Source organism: Crinia signifera, chromosome 5 (genome assembly GCF_055691185.1).
Source record: "Crinia signifera chromosome 5, ASM5569118v1, whole genome shotgun sequence".
In the NCBI taxonomy this organism is placed as follows: Eukaryota; Metazoa; Chordata; class Amphibia; order Anura; family Myobatrachidae; genus Crinia; species Crinia signifera.
Genome location: NC_139221.1, coordinates 91,083,456 through 91,110,131, shown reverse-complemented (window position 1 = coordinate 91,110,131; position 26,676 = coordinate 91,083,456). Strand labels below are relative to the sequence as shown.

Genomic DNA, 26,676 nt, shown 5'->3' with positions numbered 1-26,676 from the left:
AAACAGAATTGCAAATCTGATAGTACAGAACAAGCCCACATCTCTAATATTTACTGTTCACATACTTAGAAGTTTCATCTTTTATTCCCTACCTAGAAGCTTGGTATTTGTTTCTTTAGCGTTAATGGAGTTAGAAGTGGGGTTAGTTTTAGTTTTTCTATACATTTTTCAGTCACCAAAGTTTTAGTTTCTCCTTTTCTACATTTAACAGTACTGTTACTTAAAAAATAATAATATTAATAGAGGGTTCAGGTTTTTGTTAGTTTGTTACCCACATAGCACATTGGTTAAATGCCATTTTGTAAACCTTATACTGGCCCAAGTTTCCAATGAGGAACGTATTATGTGAACTTAGAGTTCTAAAATCATACATTTCCGGTTTGACAAAAAGTGTTACTGGTCCTTAGATGGAAGTTTTCAGGTTAACAGTCCTGCTGGAATGAAAAATAGATTTTCTCCATCAGAAGGCTCTGATCATAAGTAGCAAATATGCTTGAAATCTTCTCTAGTCTCCATACCACAGTGTTATCAGTGGTTGTCATTTACTAAACCTTTTATATAAGACTAGCTAGTATATATTGAAACCTATTGTTATCAGATATTTTATTGAAGGCATTTGATAAATGTTTTAAATCTGATTGGTTGCTATTGTCAACCTCTCTACTGACTCACGTATCCTCTCTTTTCACTGCTTCATACATATGCCCCAAAGTGGGCACTGTAACGGATCTCATGATCATGATTATTACTTTATCATTTTTTTTTTATATATTCTTTATTTTGGTTTTTCAGAGAAAACTAAAATTGTTACAAACAGTACAGATTAATATATGGTTGTGACAGCACATATCACAACATTTTCATCAGTATAGGAAAGACAGTCATCTTACATCAATCAAGATTATATCAAAGTCTGTCTGGTATATAATCAAATCTACTTTAGCATTTTTTTGCTCTGTAAGTGAAAACATTACTAGGCAGTTCTAAAGTCATTCCTGACCATGAGAGAATTTCTTTTCCACTTTGTCTCCATTCTTCCTCGTTTTCTATTTCCGGTGTTGTGGTCTGTACTAAAGGTGTGCTGTATTGTGGTATCTGTAAATGTATGTGGAAATACAAGAGGGTCATCTAATATCTCATTCCATAAATTTGCCATATAAATATGGCAACTTATTATTATAGTGAAAAAACTAATCAAATCAGTTTGTGTTAATGAATGTGAATCCAGTTTGCATATTTTTTTTAAGGTATAGAACATTACATGCTATCACTAAAGACAGCAAATTATTATTAGCCTTTATTTATATGGCACCACAAGGTATCCACAGCACCCAATTAAAGAGTATCCAATTACTGTACTTGGGTACTGTGAACTTTTATATGTACACTAATGGGTATATTCTGTACTTTATTTTCTTTGGAACCTAACCATTTCTGATCTCCTTTTTTAGTTGTGTTTTGCGTAATTGTGTTTGTGATTTATCTGATGACATTGTTACCTCTAAATGACACAATGAGGCAGTGTTGATCTATAAGATTTGTCACTATTTCCTTGCTAGAGTAAACTAAGAAATAAAATAATGCACAGTATGCATCCTGTATTCAGTACTCACCTTAAGTTTTGCCATAATTCATTATAATTATATGTATTTTTTTTATGTTTACGCTTTTCATGGCGTTTTTTCTCTCTAATTAAATAAGTTCAAAATTTAAATGAGAGGAGTACATTGGCTAACAGTCTCTCTTTCTTGGGGGTACTTCTTATGTTATAGAAGTTTCCAGAAAGGCCCGGTTTTCAAAATTTCTCTTTTTCAGAGTAATAGGGCCCAGCCCCATACATGTGCAATCAATTGGGACAATTCCCTGTTTTGGCAATGACTGGGTTTGATCATCAGCAAACCCATCCATGGTCAAAATTCCTGACTCTCTAATTCCAATAATTTTTGGGTTGGAATCTTCAAATGAAGTATTTTTCACATGCAGAATTTTGCCAATCATCAGATGAATCATTGATCATCAGAAACCTCTGACCAAGTAATTGCCAGGTAGATGGGTGGCCACTTGTTTTTATTGGTAATTATTAGTATAAAAAAATATCCATATGATTTTTTAGATTTCTGAAGCCAAAACCTCCATTTACAGTTTTCTTCATCCTCATCATGTACAGTGCTATTATTAAAACACTAACATGTTTTATTATCAGTCAGTATAAAGGCACCCCTGTGCACTGAGGAGTAGTATAATTATTTGAGAAGAGGTCTGTGAAATGACTACTGTACAATGTAGCTTCTTTAAATTATATATGTTTGGTCTGACCCAATATTGAGTTTTAACAATTTACCAGACATAAGTCAGTTGATACTTGTTATCCTTAACCACAATATGGCTGCCTCCACTATAAATTGTCAAAACAAAACTTTAATTTGTGCTGTAATCAAAAGTAACCAATCAGATGTACTTTATTAGCAGTGTAGTGTAGCTAGTCATATATACTAGTCATATATATTAAAAAAAAAAAAAACATTTTGGTTAATATTCGGGAAACCAATACCAGGATATAGCCTCAGAAAGCCTGGGATTTTAATACCAGGGGCTGTGGGTTCCTATGGCCCGGTGGTCCTAGATGGCCCACCTGCTGCCCCCAGGCCCTTTTTATTTAAGTCAGTTGGGTATGCTGACCAGTAGGCATGGTGGTGCTTCGGGAGTACGCAATCATTTAGCAGCTGCTGGTACAGCAGCATTGCTGCTGACATGAGTAGGAAACATGAGACACATGTGCGATGCTCCTACAGGAAGCATTGAAGCACTGTACCAGGGCCCAGCAGGATAGTCCCGTGGATGAGGAGCATATGATAGCGGTAGGAAAGGGATTTGTGCATAGAGGCAGATCTGTGTGATGGGGAAACATCTGTTAGTGGAGACATCTTTGAGTAGGAGATATGTTATGGGGCAAGTCAATGTGATGGGGGGGGGGCTGTTACTGGTGAAAGCTGTGGGGGATGAAATCTGCTAGGGAGAGATCTGTTAGGGCAGGGGTGGTCACCTGGTGGTCATATTTTCAAATCAGAATGTCAGGATTTCAAATATGGTGGAAGTTAGCTTGCCTGGTTGGTATTATCTTCAGGACATTTTTACATTTTGTACCATATTTTTTTTTATCAAGTCCTATAATTTATATGTACTGTAGGTTATGTTAGAGGAAATTAGTTTACATTCTATGTATCTGGCTCAGCTGCAAAGGCTGTAGTAAAATGAATTGAGTTAGATCCAAACTCTTTGTTGAGGATTTGGGACAAATGCACAGGCACTACTGTTTTACACCTGAGGAGGGAGCCCTGTTCTGTCCCCTCCCCTTAAATAACCCTACTGAATGCTGCACACACCAAGTAAGGCAGCAGTGAGCAGGGGTATGTGCTCCGCTTCTGACCCAAACAAGACCTAGCTATCCTGATGGGAACTAGGAGGTAGAGCCCTGACATTAGTACAATTGGGGAATGTATGCTTCAGTGCTAATTAGATGCTTTGCTTATTAGCAATTTGATAATTTAGCAATCTTCACATGCATGAAAAATTGCATGTTTGTTACGGCTTGTATATGTAGTACAGTTTGCCTCAGCTGAATGTTAACACTTCTATGATAATTGCATTATTTGTGCCATTCCTTTTTTTAATACATACAGTCGTGCTAATAAGTACCCTAGCAGAATTTGTGATGTTCTGGCTTCACCCAACCACTAACCATGAGTAGTTGAAGAAAAGTTTGAGTTATCATTCATATTCTCTGACAAATGGCCAGAAAAATCTCAAATTCTGCTACGGTATGTAAACTTTACAGAGCACAACTCTATATGCAGCGCAGAAGTTCTTTTATACATTTGTTTAATTATGATGTTTCTGTGTTGAGCAACTTTGTTCTTTTTGAAACTGGTGTGTGCTGAAAACAAAACCCCACAAGTCTAACTCATAACCTAATCTGTCAGTTTCTGTAGATCACAGAGGCCGGAATCTCTGTTGCTGCGCTAATTACTTGATGACTTTTGCCATTTTTTTGTGTTTCTGCCTAATCCTGTTAGGAATTCTTTTACATTGAGAGCCCGCCAAGTCAGGCCGCTCTATCCAAGTTGTAATGTGATGTAACTGTAACACCAGGCACTTCCCGTGGCATTGTGGCAAGTATTCATTGTGTTTTGTAAGCATTGATTGTTTTCTTGTTTCAAAATCTAGATGTTTCTACTCCGCAAGTCACAAGAAAGCTGCCAGGGAGCCCAGCATTAAATGGTGATGTGACTGACCTGACCAGGGCTGGCGGCCGATCCATGCTGTCGGTTCAGAGGAAGAAGCTCCTGAAAGCCCCGACACTCGCTGAGTTAGACAGTTCAGAGTCAGAGGTAAACCCTGATTTCTCACCTCAGCTGCTGCATATGTTTGCCAGCCAAATGGCAGGGATTCTGTGGTTCTGAGATATCGTTTTATACACACAGTTTGGAATCCTCTGAGGGTGTATCAGGCATATGAGTTGTAAGCTTGCCAGCACGCCCTTCTAGGTGTTGTCTGTTTTCTTATACCCAGTGGTGTATCTATCATGAGTGCAGGGAGTGTAGTGCACATGGGCCCCTCAGTCCAGAGGGGCCCTCAATGTACATCATGCATCCATATCACTATACTTACCTTTCTTGAATCCCGCATCTGTTGGCACCGCAGAGTAGCATGGGCCACGTTCCCTCAAACTTGCGTGTGCATGCGTGAGTCTTGTATTACTGTGTGTGTGTTGAAATTGTTAAGCACAATGGGGACACGAGTGCTTGCATATCTTCAAATGGAATTATGTTATTATTATAATTTTATTTATAAGGTGCTACAAGTTTTTTGCAGCGCCGTACAAAGGAGCAGTACAGGGAGACAAAACGTAACATTACAGTAAATAAATAACAAAAATAGAGTACAGGTAAAATGAATGCCAAGTTCAATACACATTACAGCATAAATGTAATGGTGTGTACACATAGCAGGGTATGCCGTGAGATGCGAGTCCCGATACAATCAGATCGTATCGGGACTCTCATCGCACGGCATACATGCAGAGGGACAATTTAGACTATATAGTGCAGATCTGTACTACATAGTCTTGGCTGCCCTCTCTATTTCACTGCCGATTTGTGCTCACACGGGAGCGCACATCAGCAGCACATCGGGCTCGCAAGCCCTAAAAAAGAATGCAATCAGCATGCGATATGGCTTCCGATGTTCACTATTTCGGCAACATCGGAAGCCATATCTTACCGTGTGTACACACCATAAGTAGTGAGGACTTGATCAACGTACTACTGGGGGCTGAGGCCAAAGATGGAGATGAGTATGTGGAGGAAGATGGTCGCTGAGTGTTTGAGTATAGGAGAGCTGTGAGTGAAATGTGAAGAGAAATCTGTATAAATAGTGCTGCATGGAACACGTCATCCAGCAGTGTCATTACCCTGTTGCTCAGTATGTGGGCATGCATTGCCAGATAAAACCGTTTCTGACTCATTAGTTTCCTGATCACGCATCTGTACAGAGGGAGACTTTTATGCCTGAGTGACACACAGGATGTGCCATTAACAAACTTACACGTAATCCCTTCCACATCTAAATCATGTGCCACCATGAAACAAACATATATGTATCTTTATGACTTGGGGCTATGACCCGCTTAGTGCTTAATACATATTACAGACAATATTGTTGTTGTTATAATTATATATGCAAAGAGAACATCACAGGATCCTGTATATCTGTTAGGTCAAGATAAGATTTACCCGGAGCTTACAACTTTAAACTGCAGAGGAATCCTCACACAGCTGTACTCACAAAAATCTATCTTTCTATTTATGAGGATGGGTTCATCCAAATAAAACATAAAGTAATAAATCAGTCAGTTTCTGGTTATAACCAAACCATACACCAGAGACCACTGGGCCAGATGTATCAAGCTTCAAAAAGTGATGAAGGGGACAGCTCCTACCCAATCAGCTCCTACCTGTTATTTTTTAAACCCAGCCTGTGGCATGGCAGGTAGGAGCTGATTGGCTGGCTGTTTATCACTCTCTATTTTATCACTTTTGAAGCTTGATACATCTGGCCCAGTGTGTGTGTGTGTGTGTGTGTGTGTGTGTGTGTGTGTGTGTGTGTATGTGTGTGTGGAGCACTCAGAGTATTGAGCCAGTACCCACACTGCATATCACCTATTATTTCCTTGTTTCTCATTTTTGTGTGTGTTTTTCATATCATTGTTAATGTGATAGGCACAAACACCGCTCCTGTCATTAGTGTATACTGCAGATCACATCACACCCACCAGGAGCAGAGCGCAGCGCTACCAGCAATTGTTCTTTACCATTACCAGGCCGGTCACCCGCCAGTACCGCAGCTAGCTCTGACCACTTTTAACTCCGTGCGCAGTTCACCAACCCTGTATGATCACAATGTATTGCAAAACAATAATTGAATTGGGTGTGCGTGCCTAAATCCATAAACAGTGCACATTAACATGCACACAATCTCATCAGTACATAAGCAGGGGCCTAACTAGGATTTGGGGGGCCCCATAGCAAAATTTTGAAGAGGCCCCCCTTCTACAGGGAGCGGAGGTACATAGGTATAGTGCGGGTATAGGGTGACACATGCACAGGTTGATTGGGGGTACAAGGCCTCACAAACACATAGGGATAGGAGGGTACATGGTGTCACATACACATACACGGGTAGGGGGTGTACAGTGTCACATACAGTGAGGAGGAGGTAATAGGGTGTCACACACACATGGGTAGGGTGTGTACAGTGTCACACTAGGTGGGGAGAGGAGGGAAGCACAGGGTGTCACACAAAAGGGAAGGGGTTACACAGCTGGGAGGTGGTTTCTGGGTGTCTCACACACACACACACACACACACACACACACACACACACAAATGAGGTAGCAGTTGTACACCTACAGTCATTTGGCAGCCCTCCCTGCTTACAGTAGTAGGGGCAGCCAGCTATTACTTGTGGGGAAAGTACACACACAGGAAGCCACTCTATCCTAAACTCAAGGTGCTAAAGTATGTCGCGATTATAAACATTTAAAAATCCTATTAGTGTCAGTGACATGACACCACTGCTCGCTTCATTTGGATTGAGAGAGATGAATTGAGTGAAGGTGTAGAGAGACATACATACTGTTAAGGAAGAAATAGGAAGGGAGTTGAGAGAAAAAGTCACCTTATAACAGCAGCCCTGAGCACAGTCAGCCAGAGAGGTCTCTGATGGGGCGGGGCCTTTCGGCATTAAGCCCTGCCCCCTAAATGTCCGCGAATTGCGTCTTGGACAGAAGCCCGAAGCGAGGCCTGCCACCTGACAGTGACAGGCTAGTGAGAAAACTCTGTGGAGGCCGGGGTAGGGCGGCGCCGCTACATTCTTCACGGCTGCTGCTTGCGGGAGCCGGGAGGAGCTGGCTCTGCTTGGCAGGGAGGAATAAGTGTTGAGCTAGCTTTGAGGGCAGACTACAGTGTATGCAGGGGGAGCTGCGGGCCCTGGAAAGAGCTTGGGCCCCATAGCAGCTGCACCCACGGTAGTTACGCCACTGTACATAAGTAAAAAGAACATCTAGTTTAAGATGTAGGTGGTATAGGTGGTGAGGATGATAATACTGTACTAATTGGTAAAATTCCCTGTAAAATATTTGGCAATGCACACATGTGGTCGATATGTGACCATAGCACTTTACGGCTACTGTGATCAGGAAGGCCTGCAGTCTGGGGCCCGGCCCGAAAAGGCGCCTGCGCCTGTATCCTCCACATACTTTCCTACCTCTGATCACTAGAATCGGGAAGATTACAGTAGGATGCTTTCCATTAATTTATTTATTTATTTTGTGGTCTATTGGATACAATGTCTACCTTGCCTAACTGAAGCAGAATGGGTTTCTGTGGTAGAACCGGTTACTAGCTATGAGGGGATCCTTTCAATTCACATAATGATATTGCTTGAAGGGCCACGCCTACAAATACACTTTGTATAAAAGCTACAGACCTTTATATTTGTATAACATTTGGGAAGTAAGCCAGTGACTCTGGGCGAAATGCACTAAGCTTCAAAAGTGACATTTTTCAAACACAATCTGTGACATGGCAGGTAGGAGCTGATTGGCTGGTGGTTTATCACTCTCGATTTTATCGCTTTTTGAAGTTTAGTGCATCTCGCCCCATGAGAGGGAGATACTAGCCTAGACACAGTATTGGTAATGGCGTTGAGGGTCTCTACAGTTAACCTCTCATCCACCTTTTTTACTGGAATTAACTGAAACCATTACAGCTTTTCTCTCAACTAACATTTGAGGTGTCGGAGGAAGTGCAATGTCTTCATGTCATCACATGTAAATGGTTTGATCATTCTGTTTACTCCTAGGAGGATATTGTGCATAAGTCCTCAAGCAGCAGGAGTAGTGTTTCTGTTTCTCAGACGGAAGATCCGTCCCCAGGAACCGTCACCAGGAGAAAAAGTGAGTGAACACAAACTAGCATTTTATCTAGGTAATTCCATGTGTGAATTGTTTGGCGGCTTTGGGGTAAATGTAATATCATGCTTGAAAGTTTTTGCAGGTATAGCCCTTAGATTTAAAGCGGCAATAATTTAAAAGGCAAAATCAGATTAGTTTAAATTAGAGATGCGCAGGTCCGGATTTACCCGGACAGACTATCGGCTGTCACATCTTTTGGTTCCAAAACATGACAGCCAGATAGCCAATAAGATCCGTTTTGAGATCCGGGTAAATCTGGACCTGCACATCTCTAGTTTAAATGTATTCTGCGCTTGCTAATTTATTTTTCAGCTGCTCAGTAAGGGGGCCGAGAATAGATCACTTAGATAATGCCTCATATCGCTCAGTGTGTAGCAGCGATAGTGGTGGGTGGCCCTGCCTGTTGCTATCGGCCGGCAATTAATATCCAGCATGCTGGATAAATCGAATTAATCACCGGAGAACACTGGCCCTGACAGATCGCTCAGCACACAGCGCTATATGCTGAGTAATCTATATTGCTCAGATTGCTCAGCAGTGTTGCCCCATGTGTAGTCCCCTTTATGCGTGATTGCTTGGATTTCATTCTCTTTCATTATATGAATATGTATAGACACTGATATTGGGGAAAGAAAATTCAAGAAGTGAAGAAATTGTGCAATTACACTCACATTGTAATATTTAAGATCCATTTATTTTCTTTAAACCATCCTTTTCAGTGTCAGTACCTAGCTCACATCATATGCAAAATCTTACATTATTGCAGCTCTAAAGCTGTGTACACATGGTGCGATGAGCTAGCCACAATTGCACCTTGTGTACACTGCTTTTCCCCTGCAGACGAAAGAAAAGTGCAGCACCACTCAACGCTATCACTTGGCAAAATAGGCAGTGCAGGCACACTCTCTGTGTGTATACTGTGCAACGCTATCCAGTACATCCGGAACCTCTTGGGTGCCTGAGACTTGCAGGCTGCTACATTTACCCCTTTCAGTGGTTTGGAGTGGTGGAGTGTTTGTAGACTCTCAGGGGTATAGATGTGAAAGCAAAATAAAATAAAACTTGGGGTTGGTTGCTGCTGAGACCGTTTAACTTTACCAATCATTTTAAATGTTTTATTTGCTTATTTTTTTAGTTCCACCAAGATTTTTGCCAATATCCTCTACACCGCAGCCCGAGAGACGGCAAACTCCTCAGAGGAGGCACTCCATAGAGAAGGAGACTCCGACCAATGTGCGGCAGTTTCTTCCCCCAGCCCGACAAAGCTCCAGATCTTTGGTAAGAAAACGACAGACCCTGACTGGTGGGGGGCAGTTATCAGATCAAATCATTTTGCTGCCTCACTGAAGCCATGTCACAGGACAAGTAGCATGGCCTCAAATCCAAACAGAACGCAGACAGCACTCGGGAACATCCCAGTCATCCAGTGTCCAATCCTACCTATTCCTTATTACACAATATGTAGCAACATGGAGGGAACTATGCGACCGCAGGCTTGCAGGGTATCCTGTAACAAAGTTATAGTAAAGTTTTTTTTTTTTTTTTATTTGATATGTGGTAATGTTGTGAGTGTTGTCTATATTTCTGTTTGAATGCAATCCAGACATCTTCCATTCTCAGTTATTACTTTACACTGTCTTATTATAACTCTGCCCAGAGAACATGCTCTAAGCATGCTGCCAAGAAATTACAACGCTTCCGCATATTCCCACTTGGAATCCACCAGCTTCTGCTGCCTAACGTTTCATGTATGATCGTTGTCTCTGGAGGTTACTGTAGCTTGCAGTAGAAAAATGACAATCATCTTATAAATAACTAGATTCTATATAGTCTATGTCTTTATTACTCAGTTCCCCTGTACCCTATGTACAGTATATAGCAAATATTACAGGGCTCCTCTGTTCCGGGATCCAGATGATAGGTTAAAAGTTTGACAGTATATTGACATTGACAAGGCTGACATAGGCAAAATGTCGACATAACGTGATCAAATGTCGACATGGACTATAAAAAAGGCGGTTTTTCATACCCTACCATCCACGTAGCGAAGGCACCGTACACAAAGCTTGGCGAGTGGACACAGTAGACTTATACAGTGTCCATGACAACGTAAGAAAAAAATTTCCATCATGTCAACCTTTCTCTCCATATTGTCATTATGGGGTATTTTGTGTACAATTTTTATGGGGAAAAAAATATAATTTCACTTTGGAATTAGGCTGTAACATAAAATTGAAAAGAGTGAAGCACAAGTGAATACTTTCTGGATGTGTGTGTGTGTGTGTGTGTGTCTGTATGTATGTATACTTGTGTGTGTATATATATATATATATATATATATATATATATATATATATATATATATATATATTTATATATATGTGTGTGTGTTCTGCATTCACTTTGAAGCCACAGGATTCCCGTACACTGCTATATAATGGTGTTATTTCATGAGCACATTAGCATGGCACTTGGACAGAATGTAAAGGAAGGCTTTGTCTGTTTGACTAGTAATATTTGCTCCACATTGTATGTTATTGTTATCAGCATATTGTATGTAAAGCAGAAAATCAAATTCATACATGTAACTTGGTAAGTGTAAATATAACATCACTGTGTAACACATTTTAACACAGCTACTTCTCTGTGCAATGGTCATTATAGCTGTATTTACCACTGTACGCTACAGTCCGCATATTAGCAGTTCTAACACAGCACAAACCTTTTTAGGAGGAAATGTTTATATCCGTGACATTCTTCTGCCCTGTACTGAATGTTAAAGGTTTTGCTGCCCTCCAGTGTACAAATAGTGGTATTGCTGTAGGCCCTAACCATGTTAGCACTAAAGTGGGATAGATATGTAGTGTATCCTCTGTATGCAAACCTGATGGTTTTTAACCAGCAGCACCTAACACTGTTATTGGCTTTATGTTTGTGTTGGACTGGCTAAATGAAACTGAGAGTTGTTGCATCTGTTGCTAGTTGAATGGCATTAGCAACACTTAACTACATAGGTGAAAGACCATAACATGAACAGCCAATAGGGAATGTGTCCTTCACTCTCCTCCCTGTTTATTATTCAGGTTCCTAGGATAACCAGTTTTTTTCCAAGGATGACTTTTCGACCTCCATTTTCTACCATACACACAGCTTCTTTGTTTGGTTCTCATCCTTTTGAAGCAGCCATTTTTGGGGCAGCTGGGGCTATGTTTTATCTGTTTGAGAAAGCTTATGCCGGCAGGCGGAGTGCCTCCCAGGTTTGCCTCTTTCAACTTCAGTTTTGGTCTGGAAATTGATCTCTTCCTCCAGTTTTACTCCTGGTTCGGAGCGGCACTTCCGCTGTAACAAATGACCAGCTGAATCACCCGCCCCACCACCTGTCTTACTGATTCTATAGCAGGGATAAAGCTCTGTGATTGATTTTTTGTTTCTTTTCTTTCTATCTTTATCAATCATTATACATAATAAATAAAGGAAATCATATGCAGAAGGACAGCACACTGATAAAGCAACATCATCGCATCCTTTTTATTAGCTATAAACGTCACGCCACTATTCGTCTCTGACACTACCACATCCCTTTAACGTATACTCTGCAAAAGAGAACAATCGCAAAATGATGTTTGTTGCATAACGTTTGTGTTGTCCTCCTTAATTCTTTTTTGATTTGAGAGATAAACATTAGCATTTTACCAATAACAAACAAAACCATATTCACCCTGGTAACTATTAAATTTTCTTATCGGAAGGGGTAGTGGGGTGGAACATGGTCATTTTATAGTTTTCCCAGATTCTAGCCATAGAAGTATATGTCATTTCTTAATGTTTTGGTATTAACTTTCCCAATACTCAAGAGGGAATATTTTCAATGTTGGTTGGTCTTTTGTGATGCAATCGTTTTAAGAAATGATACATGCTTGTTTGAACAGTTTGTGTTGGTTAACCCAGGCAGCACAAGTGTAAATTTGAGGTGCTGCTGTATCACTGAACGTGCAGGTTACTAATACTTTAATGCCATTGTATTACAGTCCCAATATTTTATTCTAGGGGAACATACTGTCATTTCTGGAAAACAATAGCACAAATCTGACATGTATTTCCTGCTAAGATTGGATGCGTGGGATTGGAAGTGCTAAAGATAAATGTTATAATTAGCAGGGTCAGGCTAACCAGTACAAATTACAGTTATTAAATTAAATGGGGGGAATTTACTAAGATGGGAGTTCTACTTTACATGGGATGTTGCTATGGGCGACCAATCAGATACTATCTTTTATCTTCTAGAACAGTGGTTTTCAACCTTGGTCCTCAGGACCCCCCAACAGTGCACATTTTCCAGGTCACCCAGCAGGTGCACAGGTGCACTCATTACTCACTGACACATTTTAAAAGATCATAGGTGGAGCTAATTATTTCACCTAGGATTCTGTGTGGAGACCTGGAAAACATGCACTGTTGGGGGGGTCCTGAGGACCGAGGTTGAGAACCCCTTTTCCAGAAGGTGCAAAATAAATAAGAAGCAGATTCTGATTGGTTGCCCATGGCAACATCCTAATGAAATAGAACTCCCATATTAGTATATTTCCTCCAATGACCTGTCTGCTTAGACCCGTAACAACTATTTGTATACAGTAGGTTTCATTTTTATTTAGTTTTGTGCTCCCTTGTTTTAGTATTAAACTTTTGAAAGAAGAGATACCTAATAGAATAAAAATAATTACTAATTTAATTAAGTAAATTGACAAATAGACGTATCCGTTATATAAACTGTGTTTCTCCTGAAAGCAGGTGAGACTCGAAGTGACCGATTTACCCGAAGCGGTATGTTTTTCCCGCTTTCAGTTATAGGGTGCCTTACACAGTTTAATCAGGGTGATTATTATTCCTCCATTTTAACTCCTGTGGTACTGGATGGCATTTACATTTAATGTGATCATGCCTGTCCTCCAGCACCTGATGAGTTAATATTTACTATGGTAGAAAGTCTTTTAAATGCTAATGTTTTCTGTGTGTTTAATCAAGTATACAAGAATGTGGTCTAATTTAAAGGCAGATGCAACACCATTATGAGAGGGAAGGGTTCCGATTAGAAATGGCCTCCTTGAATGCTTATAGGGCCAAACTCTGCCTTTAACTTAGATGCACAATGATGATCCGTGTGCTGTGCCCGCTTTACATCCACACAGGGACGGTTTTATTCTGTGGTGGGATTGGTGCGTCTGCGCTAGCGAGCTAGAATATTGCTTACATTGGTTATATCACCCATGCAGCGGCTTTTCGATTGCATCATCATTTCTACCATCCATGTTATGCCACAGCATAAAGTCTCCCTTGTGGGTTTGCTTACTAACCCTTACCCCTCACTGCTCTGCCCACTTCAGACAATTTTATGTTAACCAGATTTTAATAAAAAAATATATGTATACATAATATATACTAATTCTCTGAGACTAAACATATAGGGTAATCTGGTGTGTTGCAGAGGAGTTTCTGACAGGGTTACTTGGTCCTTCCTGTTGTTATCACATTACAGACCGGTGTACCAAGTCATTATCTTGGTTCTCTCTCTCTCACTAACCGAGGTGCTGGGCTGATGGACTTCATCACTTTGGTAAATGTCACTTTTTCATTAGGTAATGGTGGTTGTTCAATTTCAGGAGGAGTTCTGCTATCCTGTAGAATGCCTAGCCCTCACCGTAGAGGAAGTGATGCACATACGTCAGGTGCTGGTGAAGGCCGAGCTGGAGAAATATCAGCAGTATAAAGATGTCTACAATGCCCTAAAAAAAGGAAAGGTAATACTTCTGATCTACAACCCAGCCTTGGTACAATGCCTAGCAAATGTAACAACAAGAACAAAACAAAAACAACATTATATATACACGCTTATAAATAAAATAAGAAAGATAACAAAAATATATTTATATCTATAAAATACTTAACAATACAGCCTATGGCTGGTATCCAATTGCTTGTGGTCATTTACCGTACTGCTAAAATAGTCTGATTTTGTATTGTGCTATTCACATTTTATCCAACTTTATACATTTTTCAGCCCCTTTTTATCCAGCTGTAAATTACCCTTTTCAGCTGATACATGGGATCTCACATAAGTTAATGGACCCATGCATTATTGTGCAAAAACAGATCTCTGGCTACTGCTTTTCGTGGATTATGCTTGAGGTGCCTGAGCCACCCAAATCATAATTCAGGATAAATGTCACTGTCACAGAGCTAATTGGATAGCCCATGGCTACATGCTGTAAATTATCACAGATAATTGGATACCGGCCAATGTATCGCTATAGGGGGTATTCAATCCTGTGCTTGACCCGCTAGCCTGTTTATCGGCAGGCGGGATTCAATGTCCCATATGCCGATCGTCAAAAAGGGGTCATGGCCACATGGCTGTGGATTGTCTAGATATGACAGTAATCTATCTCATTAATCCGCGGTTGTTTTTGCAAAATGGGCCCGACAGCATTGACTCAGCGTCTGCTGCTGTTTCCCCCATCGGAAAAAGTGGCGGGGAGTGAATACCCCCATAGTATTGTATTTAAACATAAAATCTACAGTCTAAAGGAACAACTTTCTGGACTTGTAGACTCAATGGATTATATCTAGAAAAACACTAGTATTTGTAATCCAAAGATTGCAGTAATACTATATAAGCAACACATATACAAGGCAGGATATATATATTTACAATTTAATTTATGGTGTAATGGTTAGCATTACTGCCTCACAGTACTGAGGTCATGGGTTCGATTCCCACCATGGCCCTAACTGTGTGGAGTTTGTATTTTCTCCCCATGCTTGCGTGGGTTTCCTCCGGGTACTCATGTTTCCTCCCACAATCCATAAATATACAGGTAGGTTATTTGGCTCATAACAAAATTAACCCTAGAATGTCTGTGTGTGCGTGTACATGTGGTAGGGAACATAGATTGTAAGCTCCACTGGGGCAGGGACTGATGTGAATGATCAAATATTCTCTGTAAAGCGTTGTGCTATATGAGAAACTGTTAATAAAAGAAAGAAAGAAATGGAGACTGTAAAGGAAAAATATAAAATGTATTTCAATGTAAGAAATTGCTGAATTAATTGCCCTCATTCAACCCCCACAATGTCCTAAAGGAAAAAGCACTTGGCTCAAGTTTCCTCGCCAACTCTCTTGGCTTTGGGCACCCAATCAGTAATTTAACATTTTAAGGTGGAAACTTGTCCACATTTGAAACATAATGAGAAACATGTCTTCCATTACTCCTGAAGTCAAGGCTTGCCTGAAAGGGCCATGGTGATTTGCCATACGTTCTCTAATAGTACTTGTTGTCATCCCATCGTAGGCCAGCAGCCACAAGGACACATAAGTAGATAATTAATAATTATAATATAAAACCGTGTAAACGGATCTTGATAGGTCTCCCACTTTGTGGATGAGGAGACCCATCTCCAGGGGTGTGTGTGTGTGCTCAGTGCCACTAATTACACAATATAATCACAAATGTCATTAAAATAAGTTATTTCAGCTAACTATAATGAGGGATATATGGGTCTGGAGTCACATGTAAGTTTTGAGCCATTTGGTAACATTTTGGGAAATAATTTAAACTCCCCAAGTTTCTCATTGATAATGTTGAAATCTGTGTTTGAGTAAATTGATAACAATTGTTCTTTATACACAAATGTGAAAAGGGTAAGAGATGTTGGGACACCATATAGGTTGCTGTCTTGTGCTTAGCATTGTGCATTGGTGTACATTAACTCACGTCTATAGAGGAGGATGAAATATTAATGTAGACACAATTAGGATGTGTTTTCGTATCCTTTTCCATCTCTGCAGCTTATGTCAAAATATACTCCTCTCACTTACCTGTTCTATATTTCTTCCTATTCCGTAGCTCTGCTTATGTTGTCGAACAAAGAGGTTTTCCTTGTTCACGTGGGCTTACAATTGCCAGTTCTGTAAACGGTAAGTATGTTTTCTCTAATTGATATTTGCTTTTTAATTATATATTGTAATACAGCAATATGGATTCATGATTGTCAACAGGCTTACTAATACTCTATTAATGGAATTGTATAAAGGATTTTCAAAGGTAAAGGTAAATGTTAAATAAAGGACACGTAGGGTGTACAGGTAGTTATCTGCTGATGTTTGGGCATGGTCTGGGGTGTCTCTTGACAGTGTACTTACTGATTTGCTTCTATGCTCTGTATTTCTAGGCCTGTCTGCTCACAGTGTTGTAAAAAGGTAGGTGCAATAACCCCAGGAAACCAATCTATAGTACAGTATGTTTTTTGCCGTCGGTGCCCTGATTTGTACTTATCTGTCTTGCTACACAGATGAGATTACCTTCCAAGCCATATTCCACACTCCCAATCTTTTCCCTGGGACCTTCCACTTTGCAGAGAGGGGATAGTTTCCTAAGGCCTGAGAAGCCTTCCACCAGTCATCACCGGACCTTGCGGAGCTTGCCTAAGTAAGTAAAGGGGAAATGTCATTCACTGTTTCTGCTACATACTTGTTATGAATCCCATATTTGCCACTCTTGTAAGTGTGTTCAAGGTTCAGGAGAATAATGATAAAATGGACATGGCACAGTACATAAGTATAAAGAATAACTGTCTCATTAGTTTACTTAGCTATAAATGATGAATCAGCATGGTAAATATGCAGCAATCACATCAGTTTGATCAGAATCCATGAGCCCTAGCTTCATATCAGAAGCTGGATGTGGTCAAATCAGTCCTCACCACGCTGCGGGCACAGTGGCTCGCTACGCTCGCCACCTATTCTATTCTCCCTCTGTGGGGGTCGTGGACCCCCAGGAGGAAGAATAGCTGCTGCCCATCTGGGTTTTAACAGTCGGGATTCTGACATTGGTGTAATGACTGTCGGAATCCCTACTGTCAGTCAGCCATCTGGCACCCCCAATATTAGGGTATAAACGTAACTGAAACCACTGGTTGGTCATTAGTACTTCTTTAACTTGTGCATACTCAGTAAGCACAAACTAATGCGCTAGAAGGTGCTGGCATAATGCTAGACAGAGGTGAGAGCAGTAAACAACAAAATGGGTAACCTCTGCCATATTAATACTGTACATTTGTATTCTTCATTTGAATAAAATTTCACATATAGGGGCAGATTCAACAATGATTTGCAGCATGTTAGGATGGTGTTTTCCTTCCAAACACTGTAACCAAATTTGATATGCAGATACAATCGCAAGTACACACAGAATATAGGCATGCCACATGTCATTTTAATTGGCATACTTGTGCTTTCTATTACATAACGTTATGAATAACACATTTTACAGGCGATCTTTTATTTTTTAAATGACATGTACAGCACATGACATATTTTGAGACATCTAAGTATTTTTGACCAATTTTTACGGTTAAAAATAAGTTTAACCCTTTCGGGTCCAACATCTAGTCAGGCTCAACAGCCCTAGCGCTAGTAGCAGATCCAACGGTGAGCCACTGTAAAATAAGAACATTCACATTGTTCAACATTCAATGTAGACCATTTTTGAATGATTAAAAAAAAATTACAATTAATTTAAACATTTTAACAACCAACCCCAAAATGAAAGCTCTAATTATGTCCAGCTTTTTAGTGGTGCAATAGAGCAGCCTAGCCTGAAAGATTACTGCCAATTATTTAAAGGTAACCTAAGGAATATATAACCACAGTTGGCACTTAAGTGCACATCAATACTGTAATAAAATAATATTGCTAATTGTTTTATAACATATATTGGCATGTATTCAATGCCGGTGCGAGGGGGTTAAACTGCGAGGATCGCAGAAAACCAGTGATCCTCGCAGTTTAACCCCCATGCCAGCCGCTCGCACTATGCAACGTTCCGGGGGAATCCTCGCCGTCACAGAACTGCGAGGATTCCCCTAAACTGCGAGAGCCGCGGCTAGTGCAGCAAACTCGCTGTAATTAGCCTCGATTCTCGCAGCTTTTGGAGGCACATACGCCAATTCTCCTTCGCTCAAAAAACGGAGCGAGGGGGAATTTGCGAATGAGGGGGGTCAGTTGAATACTGACAGGGTGAGCGGTGACTGCGAGCAAAAAGTCCTGCTCGCAGTCACCACTCGCCCACGGCATTGAATATATGCCAATGAATCCCTAGTCAGTGGGGTATAAGGGAGAAGGCCTGTGTGCAGCCTCCTTGGCTGAGCCACCTCCTCTCTGCCGGGAGCATGTGTGAATCTCCACTGCGTTTTGGAGTGCTCAGACTGAACTGCCCATGCGCAGATTGCTAGAAAAATGGCCTTCTGTGCATCAAGAATCTCTGATCATTTAAAACAACCACCTTTTACAATGGCTATTAAAAAAAAAAAGTATAATAGCCCAGGCAGAACCAGCTTCCCCAATAGTTTAGATAGGTTTAGCCATTTTACGTAGCTAAACAGGGTGCTTTTGGGTGCTACCATCGCATTAAGTAATGGGCATCCGCAGCAGTCCAACATCCAATCAAAGCAAACATTTAAAATCTCATTGGGGTATACATTACTTCATGCACCCCCCCCCCCCCCCCCCCCCAAAAAAAATGAATCATTACTTGAATGTAACAGGTGTATTTGCTTATACGGGGTGTACTGGTAGAGGTCACATTGGCACAGTCTACTATAATGGTAAGCCATACCTAATGGTGATGGTTAAGTCTGACAATGCAACATTTCTCTGTCTGGTGAAAAAAGTAAATCATCATTTTTGCCTTACAGGTTACCTTCCAAGTCAAAATCTATAGATAAGTCTGATGATGAGCTTCAGTTTCCAAAAGAGCTTATGGAAGACTGGAGTACAATGGAAGTTTGTGTGGACTGCAAAAAGTTTATCTCTGATATCATTAGCTCCAGTCGCCGCAGCTTGACGCTTGCTAATAAGAGGGCCCGGTTAAAAAGGAAGACCCAGTCATTTTACTTGTCATCCACGGGGACATCTGAGTTCCGGCCCACAGAGAGAACAATCAATGAGATTTGACTCTTGTGCCTTTTTATATCTTGTTTTATTTCCCTTTTATCTTGCTTCTATGTACATGAATAACCAGGCTGTCGGTATTTTTTACTTGCTCTAAAATAAGCTGCATCAACATGCATCATTTTCTGCCCTGGAAGAATGCAGCTATTGCCTTTTTTTTTAGTCTGTCGGTTTGTGACTAAGCGTTACTACATGGACACTGCCGGAGATCTGAACATTCTACTTGCTAGAGAAGCCCAGCACTGGCCTGGCGCTGTTTCCACAAAGAGAATAGTACATATCCCCTTGCCCTAATAAAAAAGCATGGGACATTTGTTGGGGACTGTTTTTATGTTTTTTTTTTTTTTATCCTACATTCATGTTTATACTAATCATGTTATGAATTAGCTGTGGCCAAAATGACAATGGACGATGTCTTAGTAAAGAAGATCTGCTTGAGAGCAGAAGTATCTATGCTGAGATATTGGAGCTTCAGGTATCTTGTTACATGCAGTAGGGTTCTAGGGACCTTATTGGTAGAAACCCAAGCCAGAGAATCATAGCACTTGTATTTTTTCCCTCAGTGCCAAATGAAGTCTTCCCAAACCAAATATCATTAAGTCCTTTGTGGTTCGACTCGACTGCGTTTTAGCTCCTCACACCAGTTTTGTTTCTGTGAGTAGGGTACAGACCGGTGTTAGTGGGACTGGAAAAAAACAATATCTTGTACAGTCTTTAATGTGTTGGTGCTGACCTCCTAACCCCGAGCCTGATTTATCCCATGTTGTGTTCAAGTGCATTAAGTAGGTTAACATAGCAATATGGTGGTGAGTATTCAATGTAAACACTATACAGAGGTGTCTATACTAGCTGCCAAACCCCTCCTTCATTTCTATTTGTCTTAGTTTCCTCGATGGTGGATGGTAAATAAATATTATTTAAAAAATCTTTTATGGATAATCCACTGCTCTTGACTTAACTGATGGTCTTTGCCACAGATAAAAGATGTTGGACTGTAGAAATATAACAGAGGACCCAGTAACTTCTCTGACTCCTCTGCCCGCCCTCTAGTCTGTCCGTGTGATCAGCAGTGATAGACAGGTGACTTCCACCTACTTGACGCTGTGACGCTGATGGTTGGCAGGTCACAGTAGCAGCTTGCACACTCCTGGACACTGTTATTTCAGGCTTCCATTCACACAACAGAAAATACTTTTTGTAAATACTTGTACAATATTTATTATTAATTGGGCCGTGTTCTCGTCACTGAAGGCAGGGAGATTTGACACTGGAGGAAAGGTATATTTATATGTACATTGACCGTAATATAATGTCAGTTTAGTCATGATAGAATTCTCTGCATTGAAGATGTTTGTTTTGATTTTATTTTATTTTTTAGTCCTATTTCATCTCTAAAAATGTTTGAGGCATTTGTTTTTTAGCCGTACAATAAGTGTAAACACCCCGTGGTGTAAATTGTACCATTTGTGACCTGTATTTTATTATTTTTTTCCATTTGTTCCTGCTTGTTGACTATCAGTGGAAGCCTGCAGGGCTTTATTTCTGGTGGTCTGCAAGCTGAGGAGACCATTTGACAAAACCTTTGGCACTCCAGCAAGCTATGCATCATGGGAGTGGTACTTCAGATCCACCTAGAGTGCCAAATGGTGGCTGCCCCTGCCATGTGCCCTTGTAGTGACTCGGGCCTACATTGATTGTAGCTGTTTTCAACTTTTTCTCATTGATGGGCTCTGTTCCTTGTTATCTCAATACCTCCCTGTAATTTCTCCACAGAGGCAGCTTGCAGCGCTTCTGTGGGGATAATAAAATGCCTTGAAATAGTATCTGTGTTTTTTTCCTTGAACTATGGGTGTATGTATTGATTAATCCTCATCATGGGGGCATATGCATCAATGCTTGTAGAGATATAATCTGAAGAGAAGAGAGAAAAAGTACCAACCAATTAGCTCCTATCTGCCATGGTCAAAAAATGAAAGTTAGGAGCTGGTTGGTTGGTAGTTTATTTCTCTCCACTTTACCACTCTCCATGCCAGATGACACATCCCTCCCCATGACATGTAAGAAATCTGCCTCAATGCTTACAGAAGAGTGATATTACCTCTTAAGGAACACTATCATACTGTTGTGTTACAAACTATTAAAACTAATTGCATTTTGGTTGGGTGGAGAGCACTTTTTTTTGCTAACTTTAATTACCTGTTGTTTATATGTTTATAGATAATAGTTTTATATTTATAGGTTGCTTTTGCCACTATAGCTAATGCTTGTTCATAAACATTTGGACTGTAACATGGAAACCTACTGAAAGAGATGCAGAACGCATTTGAAAAAATTGTTAGGATTTTATTTTTTTCATCTAGATATATCAGGGTTGCCGACTTTCAAATGCTCTTCTCCGGGAGAAGCCTGGAGAGGAGACTTTAATTACCTGTTCAGGGGTGGGGCTTGACTGTGACGTCATTAAGCCCTGCCCCCATTACTGGAAATAGTCAAAATCACTGATCTCCATAGAGGGGCGGGGCTAAAATGACACGAGTGTGTCGTTTTAGCTCCGCCCCCTCCTCTGAGACTCAGTGGGGGTCACGATTTTCAGGAGACTCCCGGTAATTCCGGGAGGGTCGGCAACCCTGAGATATATATCTAGTGTCCGTTTGTGTTTCTCTGAAACACTGCCATCTGTTGGCAGCGAGTGAAACTATATCTCTTTCTCACACATGCAAAAACACAGAAGCAATCAAAAGGTAGCAGACCAGCTTTCAAATAATATGCTTTGAGCGTGCTTCATAGTAATATATTATAGATTGCAATGCTCTGGAACATTTTACTTGGTACTCTTTACCTAGAACGGCGCCCATCGTGACCATCGTATGCACTAAAAAACGGGTGCGATGCGATGCCCGCGATTTCCCATAGGGATCAATGTTAAAAGTCAGATTGGACGCGATTTTAGTGTTCAATGCCTCAATGCCCGCGATTTTTCCATAGGAAACCATGTTAAATGGGCCACAGAGCCCAAATAGTCACCCTAAAGTCTGAAATGGCCCCCACAATTGTTAACGCCACCCCACGATCAACGTGAACCCGAAGCGTGGCGAGCGGCGGCGGTACCGCGAGGGGCGGCGGTACGCGTCCTCCGACCTTTTCATACCCCCACTATCCACGTCGGCGTGGAGTTGAGAATAGAATAGTGTGCCGAGCGCAGCGAGGGGACGCGGATACCTTCACAGTTATACTCGTCCCCTCGCGGGCTTCCCAGGTGTCCATGGCGACGCGGACACCTGTAAAGCCCGCGAAGGGACGCGTTTACCTGTGAAGGTATCCGCGTCCCCTCGCGGGGCTCGCTACGCTCGCCACGCTTCGGGCTCGGTGGCTCGCTGCGCTCGCCACACTATTCTATTCTCAACTCCACGCCGACGTGGATAGTGGGGGTATGAAAAGGTCGGAGGACGCGTACCGCCGCCCCTCGCGGGCTCGCTGCGCTCGCCACGTTTCGGGTTCACGTTGATCGTGGGGTGGCGTTAAAAATTGTGGGGGCCATTTAAGACTTCAGGGGGACTATTAGGGCTCTGTGGCCCATTTAACATTGTTTCCTATGTAAAAATCGCGGGCATTGAGGCATTTAACACTAAAATCGCGTCCAATCTGACTTTTAACATTGATCCCTATGGGAAAATCGCGGGCATCGCGTCGCACCCGTTTTTTTATGTGCATACAATGACCGCGATGCCCGCGATTTTTGGCATCGCGGGCGCCGTTCTAGGTAAAGAGTACCTTTTACTTTTATACCTTAGATATCTCCTTGTAAAAGCTTATAAGTTCCCTATCCGAGGTCCACAACACCGCTGCTTTCCCAGGACAGGGCAGTAGAGAAAATGGGGTCATTTTACTAAAGCTTCTAAAAGTGAACAGTGGGGATGTTGCCCATAGCAACCATTCAGTTTCTGATGGTTATTCAATCCCAAATCCAACTGTCGGGATGGTCATTACAGTCATGACAGTCAGATTCATGGTCTACTTCGACCCGTTCCAACTGTAACTCGACAGTCGGTATTCAATGTTCCCGACTGTTGAGCATAGGAAAGGCCACGTTTTTTCAGAAACAGACGGTAAATCGGCAGAATCGGCAGCGAATTCAAAAGCTGAATCTGAAAGCCTTCAAAGCTGTCTGGAACGAGTGCCACTAAGTTGTCTGAATCCGCACCGAATTCCGACAATTAAGATTAGAAAAAGCTAAATCTGAAAGCATTTAAAGCTGTCCGAAACGCCAGCATTGAATAGGCGAGTGCTTTCATTTGCGCTGGTAGGAATAGTGGCACCGATTAAATCCCCCATCTGTCTATAATTTTCTTGCATGCAAAAGAGAAGTGTTATCTAGGGGTGAGATTTAATAGGATGAGAGATTTGGTAAGAAATCTCCAGGTTTTTTAAAGCGGCAATCATTCACACTGAAAAAACATCTTGGCTTTGAAGTGTAAATGATTGCCGCTTTTAAAAGAAAATGGAGATTTCTTACCAAATCTCTCATCCTATTTAATCTCACCCCTAGACTCTGGTTGCTATGGGCAACCCCCACTTTTTGAAGCTTTAATAAATTTACAGCAAAGTTTCTAGAACATAAATGGGACTAAATTACAGGTCACCGTAACAATACATGGTTCTATGGTAAAATGTCTGGCTAGAATAAAGTGGGTTCAGGTACTTACAGTACAATGAGGTAATAAGACCTAATTATTCACATACAATATATTAAATAACAATAAGCACCCGGAGCATAATCCATACGGTTCTCTCTGATTGATTCATGATATTTCAGTTTTAACAAAAATGCATAAGCAATGGTGTATGGCGGGGATGGGGAACCTTCGTCCCTCCAGCTGTTGTTGAACTACACATCCCAGCATGGCCTGCTACAGTTTTGCTCTTTGGCCATGCTTAAACTGTTGCAGGGCATGCTGGGATGTGAAGTTAAACAACAGCTGGTGGGCCGAAGGTTCCCCATCCCTGGTGTATGGTGTAATGCAATGCGCGCTGCTTTGATAAAATTACATTACAAATTTTATTTTGACATGTGATTCACTCTCCGTTCCATCATTTGGACATTTAGGTCAGTCTTGTCAATTTAAAATACTGAGGAGTCATTTCATTGATTCATCACAAGTAATACTTGTCACGACTTTCATTGTGTCTGTAGCGATCAATATAGAAGTACAGATTGTTCTGTCACCAGAATAACATAATGTCAGCACAGACTAATAGTATATCATTACTGAGAGTTTCAGTTTGTTACGTTATTGATCCAAAATTCAATTTGCCTGTTTTCATCCTAAATTTAACTTGGTTCTGGCATTTTTTTTTACATTGGAAGAATCGTTCCACGTTCCTGATCATGCCCATAAATTATAACACAAATGTGTGAATTAAAATACAAATTATGAACTTATTACAATTTGATAAAAAAAAATTACTTGGTTCACATTAAAGTGAAAGTTTGAGTTGTACCTCATCTACACAATACATAGTAATATACTACTTTAAGAGAATAGAGATGCATCTAATGACCAATGGTAGATCTGCTACCATAGAAGGTGGTGTGTCCACTACAGGTCCCAGGGATGAGGAGTCTGCTGGATTACTGCACATGTGCCTACGCAGCAGAGTGAGTACACCCACATTTCTGGGCCTTTCCTCAAATTTTGCTGTAGGACGCAATAAAGCCATATTCCCCCTCTGGTTAATAAAAAAAAACTACTGAATCCAAAGGGTTTAAAATGCCTTCTATAGAAATCTAGTGGAAAAATAAGCATCAGGTGGATGGACTATTCCTGAAACTCCATAGGAAATAATATGAAAGCCAGACACTGGTCTCACTCAATAACAGGCAATACCAGAACAGTTCCATGTGCTTTAATCAGAAGAAGAAATATCTATAGCCTGCCAACAAGTGATACTTCCTTGTAAATGTCTGATAGTAGTAAGTGACTTTAATATATATAATAATCGGCTATTGTCTGCCCCAACTCAAACATTCATGTGCATTGGGGTATGGGGGCAAACGATGCTTGTTCAATATCTTCCATTTCTAGGGAGATGTGTGGGACCCACCTGGAGGTGAGTATGCAGTCTCCGGTAGCACGGGACACTGCAAAGGGGGTAAGGAGAGGGAGCAGTTAGAAAGGGGGTGAAGCAATACAGAGCTGGGTGTTAGGGGTAGGCAGATAGGGCATGGATTGTTGTGGAAGACAGGACAGGGGTGAGGGGGGACTTTGAAGATTGTGGACCTGGGTTCCTTTTACTAGTAATATTACTTGATGAATGGGTGTGAAAAAAACTAGAGATGTGCGGCGGCCACTTTTTCGGGTTTTGGTTTTGGATCTGGATCTCCTTTCGTGTTTTGGATCTGGATTGGTTTTGGCAAAACCACCCTTGTGGGTTTTGGTTTTGGATCTGGATTTTTATGAAAAAATGCTAAAAATGTCTAAAATAACAGAATTTGGGCCTGTTTTTGCCCCTAAAGTATTATTAACCTCAATAACATTAGTTTCCACTCATTTCTAGTCAATTTTGATCACTTCACAGCTCACAAAATTGTTTTCATTTACTGTAGTTGGGCCAAAAGGGTATACCGAGGTAGCTGGATGACTAAGCTAAGCGACAGCAGTCGGCATCACATACATGTGGACCTTACACTTCCAACCTGGCAGAGCGGCACTGCAGGGACAGACAGGGTGGCAGTTTAATAAACTATCCCAAAAAAAGAGAAATGCTCCAAACAGCAAATACAAAGAGGTATCGGCCTTGTCATGACTGGTGGTAGCAGCTTCAGCACTCCCACTATTTCCTCCTCCATCATCCTCCAAAAATGTGTTTTTATTTTATTTATTACTTTTATTTATTTTTCTTACTTTACACTGGACACAGCCTGTCACACTGGACACTGCCCCTGGACACAGACACTGGACACAGCCTGTCACCCTGGACACAGCCCCTGGACAATGGACACAGCCTCTGGACACAGCCGTCACACTGGACACAGCCCCTGGACAATGGACACAGCTGTCACACTGGACACAGCCTCTGGACACCGCCCCTGGACACAGCTCCTGTACACTGGACAATTGATATGTCACGCTGGACACTG

At 41.2% G+C, this 26,676-nt stretch overlaps 1 protein-coding gene across 4 annotated transcripts in view; it reads left to right on the top strand.

Annotated features, from left to right (window-relative positions):
* SPIRE1 (spire type actin nucleation factor 1) overlaps positions 1–21,359 on the top strand; it is a 144,899-nt gene extending 123,540 nt beyond the window's left edge. For 2 of the 4 annotated variants that reach the window (XM_083187680.1, XM_083187678.1), the window contains 9 exons: positions 4,225–4,388; positions 8,422–8,515; positions 9,669–9,811; positions 13,322–13,354; positions 14,191–14,328; positions 16,435–16,505; positions 16,760–16,787; positions 16,880–17,016; positions 19,283–21,359. In XM_083187680.1, the coding sequence (XP_083043806.1) occupies positions 4,225–4,388; positions 8,422–8,515; positions 9,669–9,811; positions 13,322–13,354; positions 14,191–14,328; positions 16,435–16,505; positions 16,760–16,787; positions 16,880–17,016; positions 19,283–19,541 (1,067 nt within the window). In that variant the 3' untranslated portion in view covers positions 19,542–21,359. The remainder of the gene's footprint in view (positions 1–4,224; positions 4,389–8,421; positions 8,516–9,668; positions 9,812–13,321; positions 13,355–14,190; positions 14,329–16,434; positions 16,506–16,759; positions 16,788–16,879; positions 17,017–19,282) is intronic. The other 2 variants (XM_083187682.1, XM_083187679.1) reach the window with 1 other exon arrangement.
* The last annotated feature ends 5,317 nt before the right edge of the window (positions 21,360–26,676 follow it).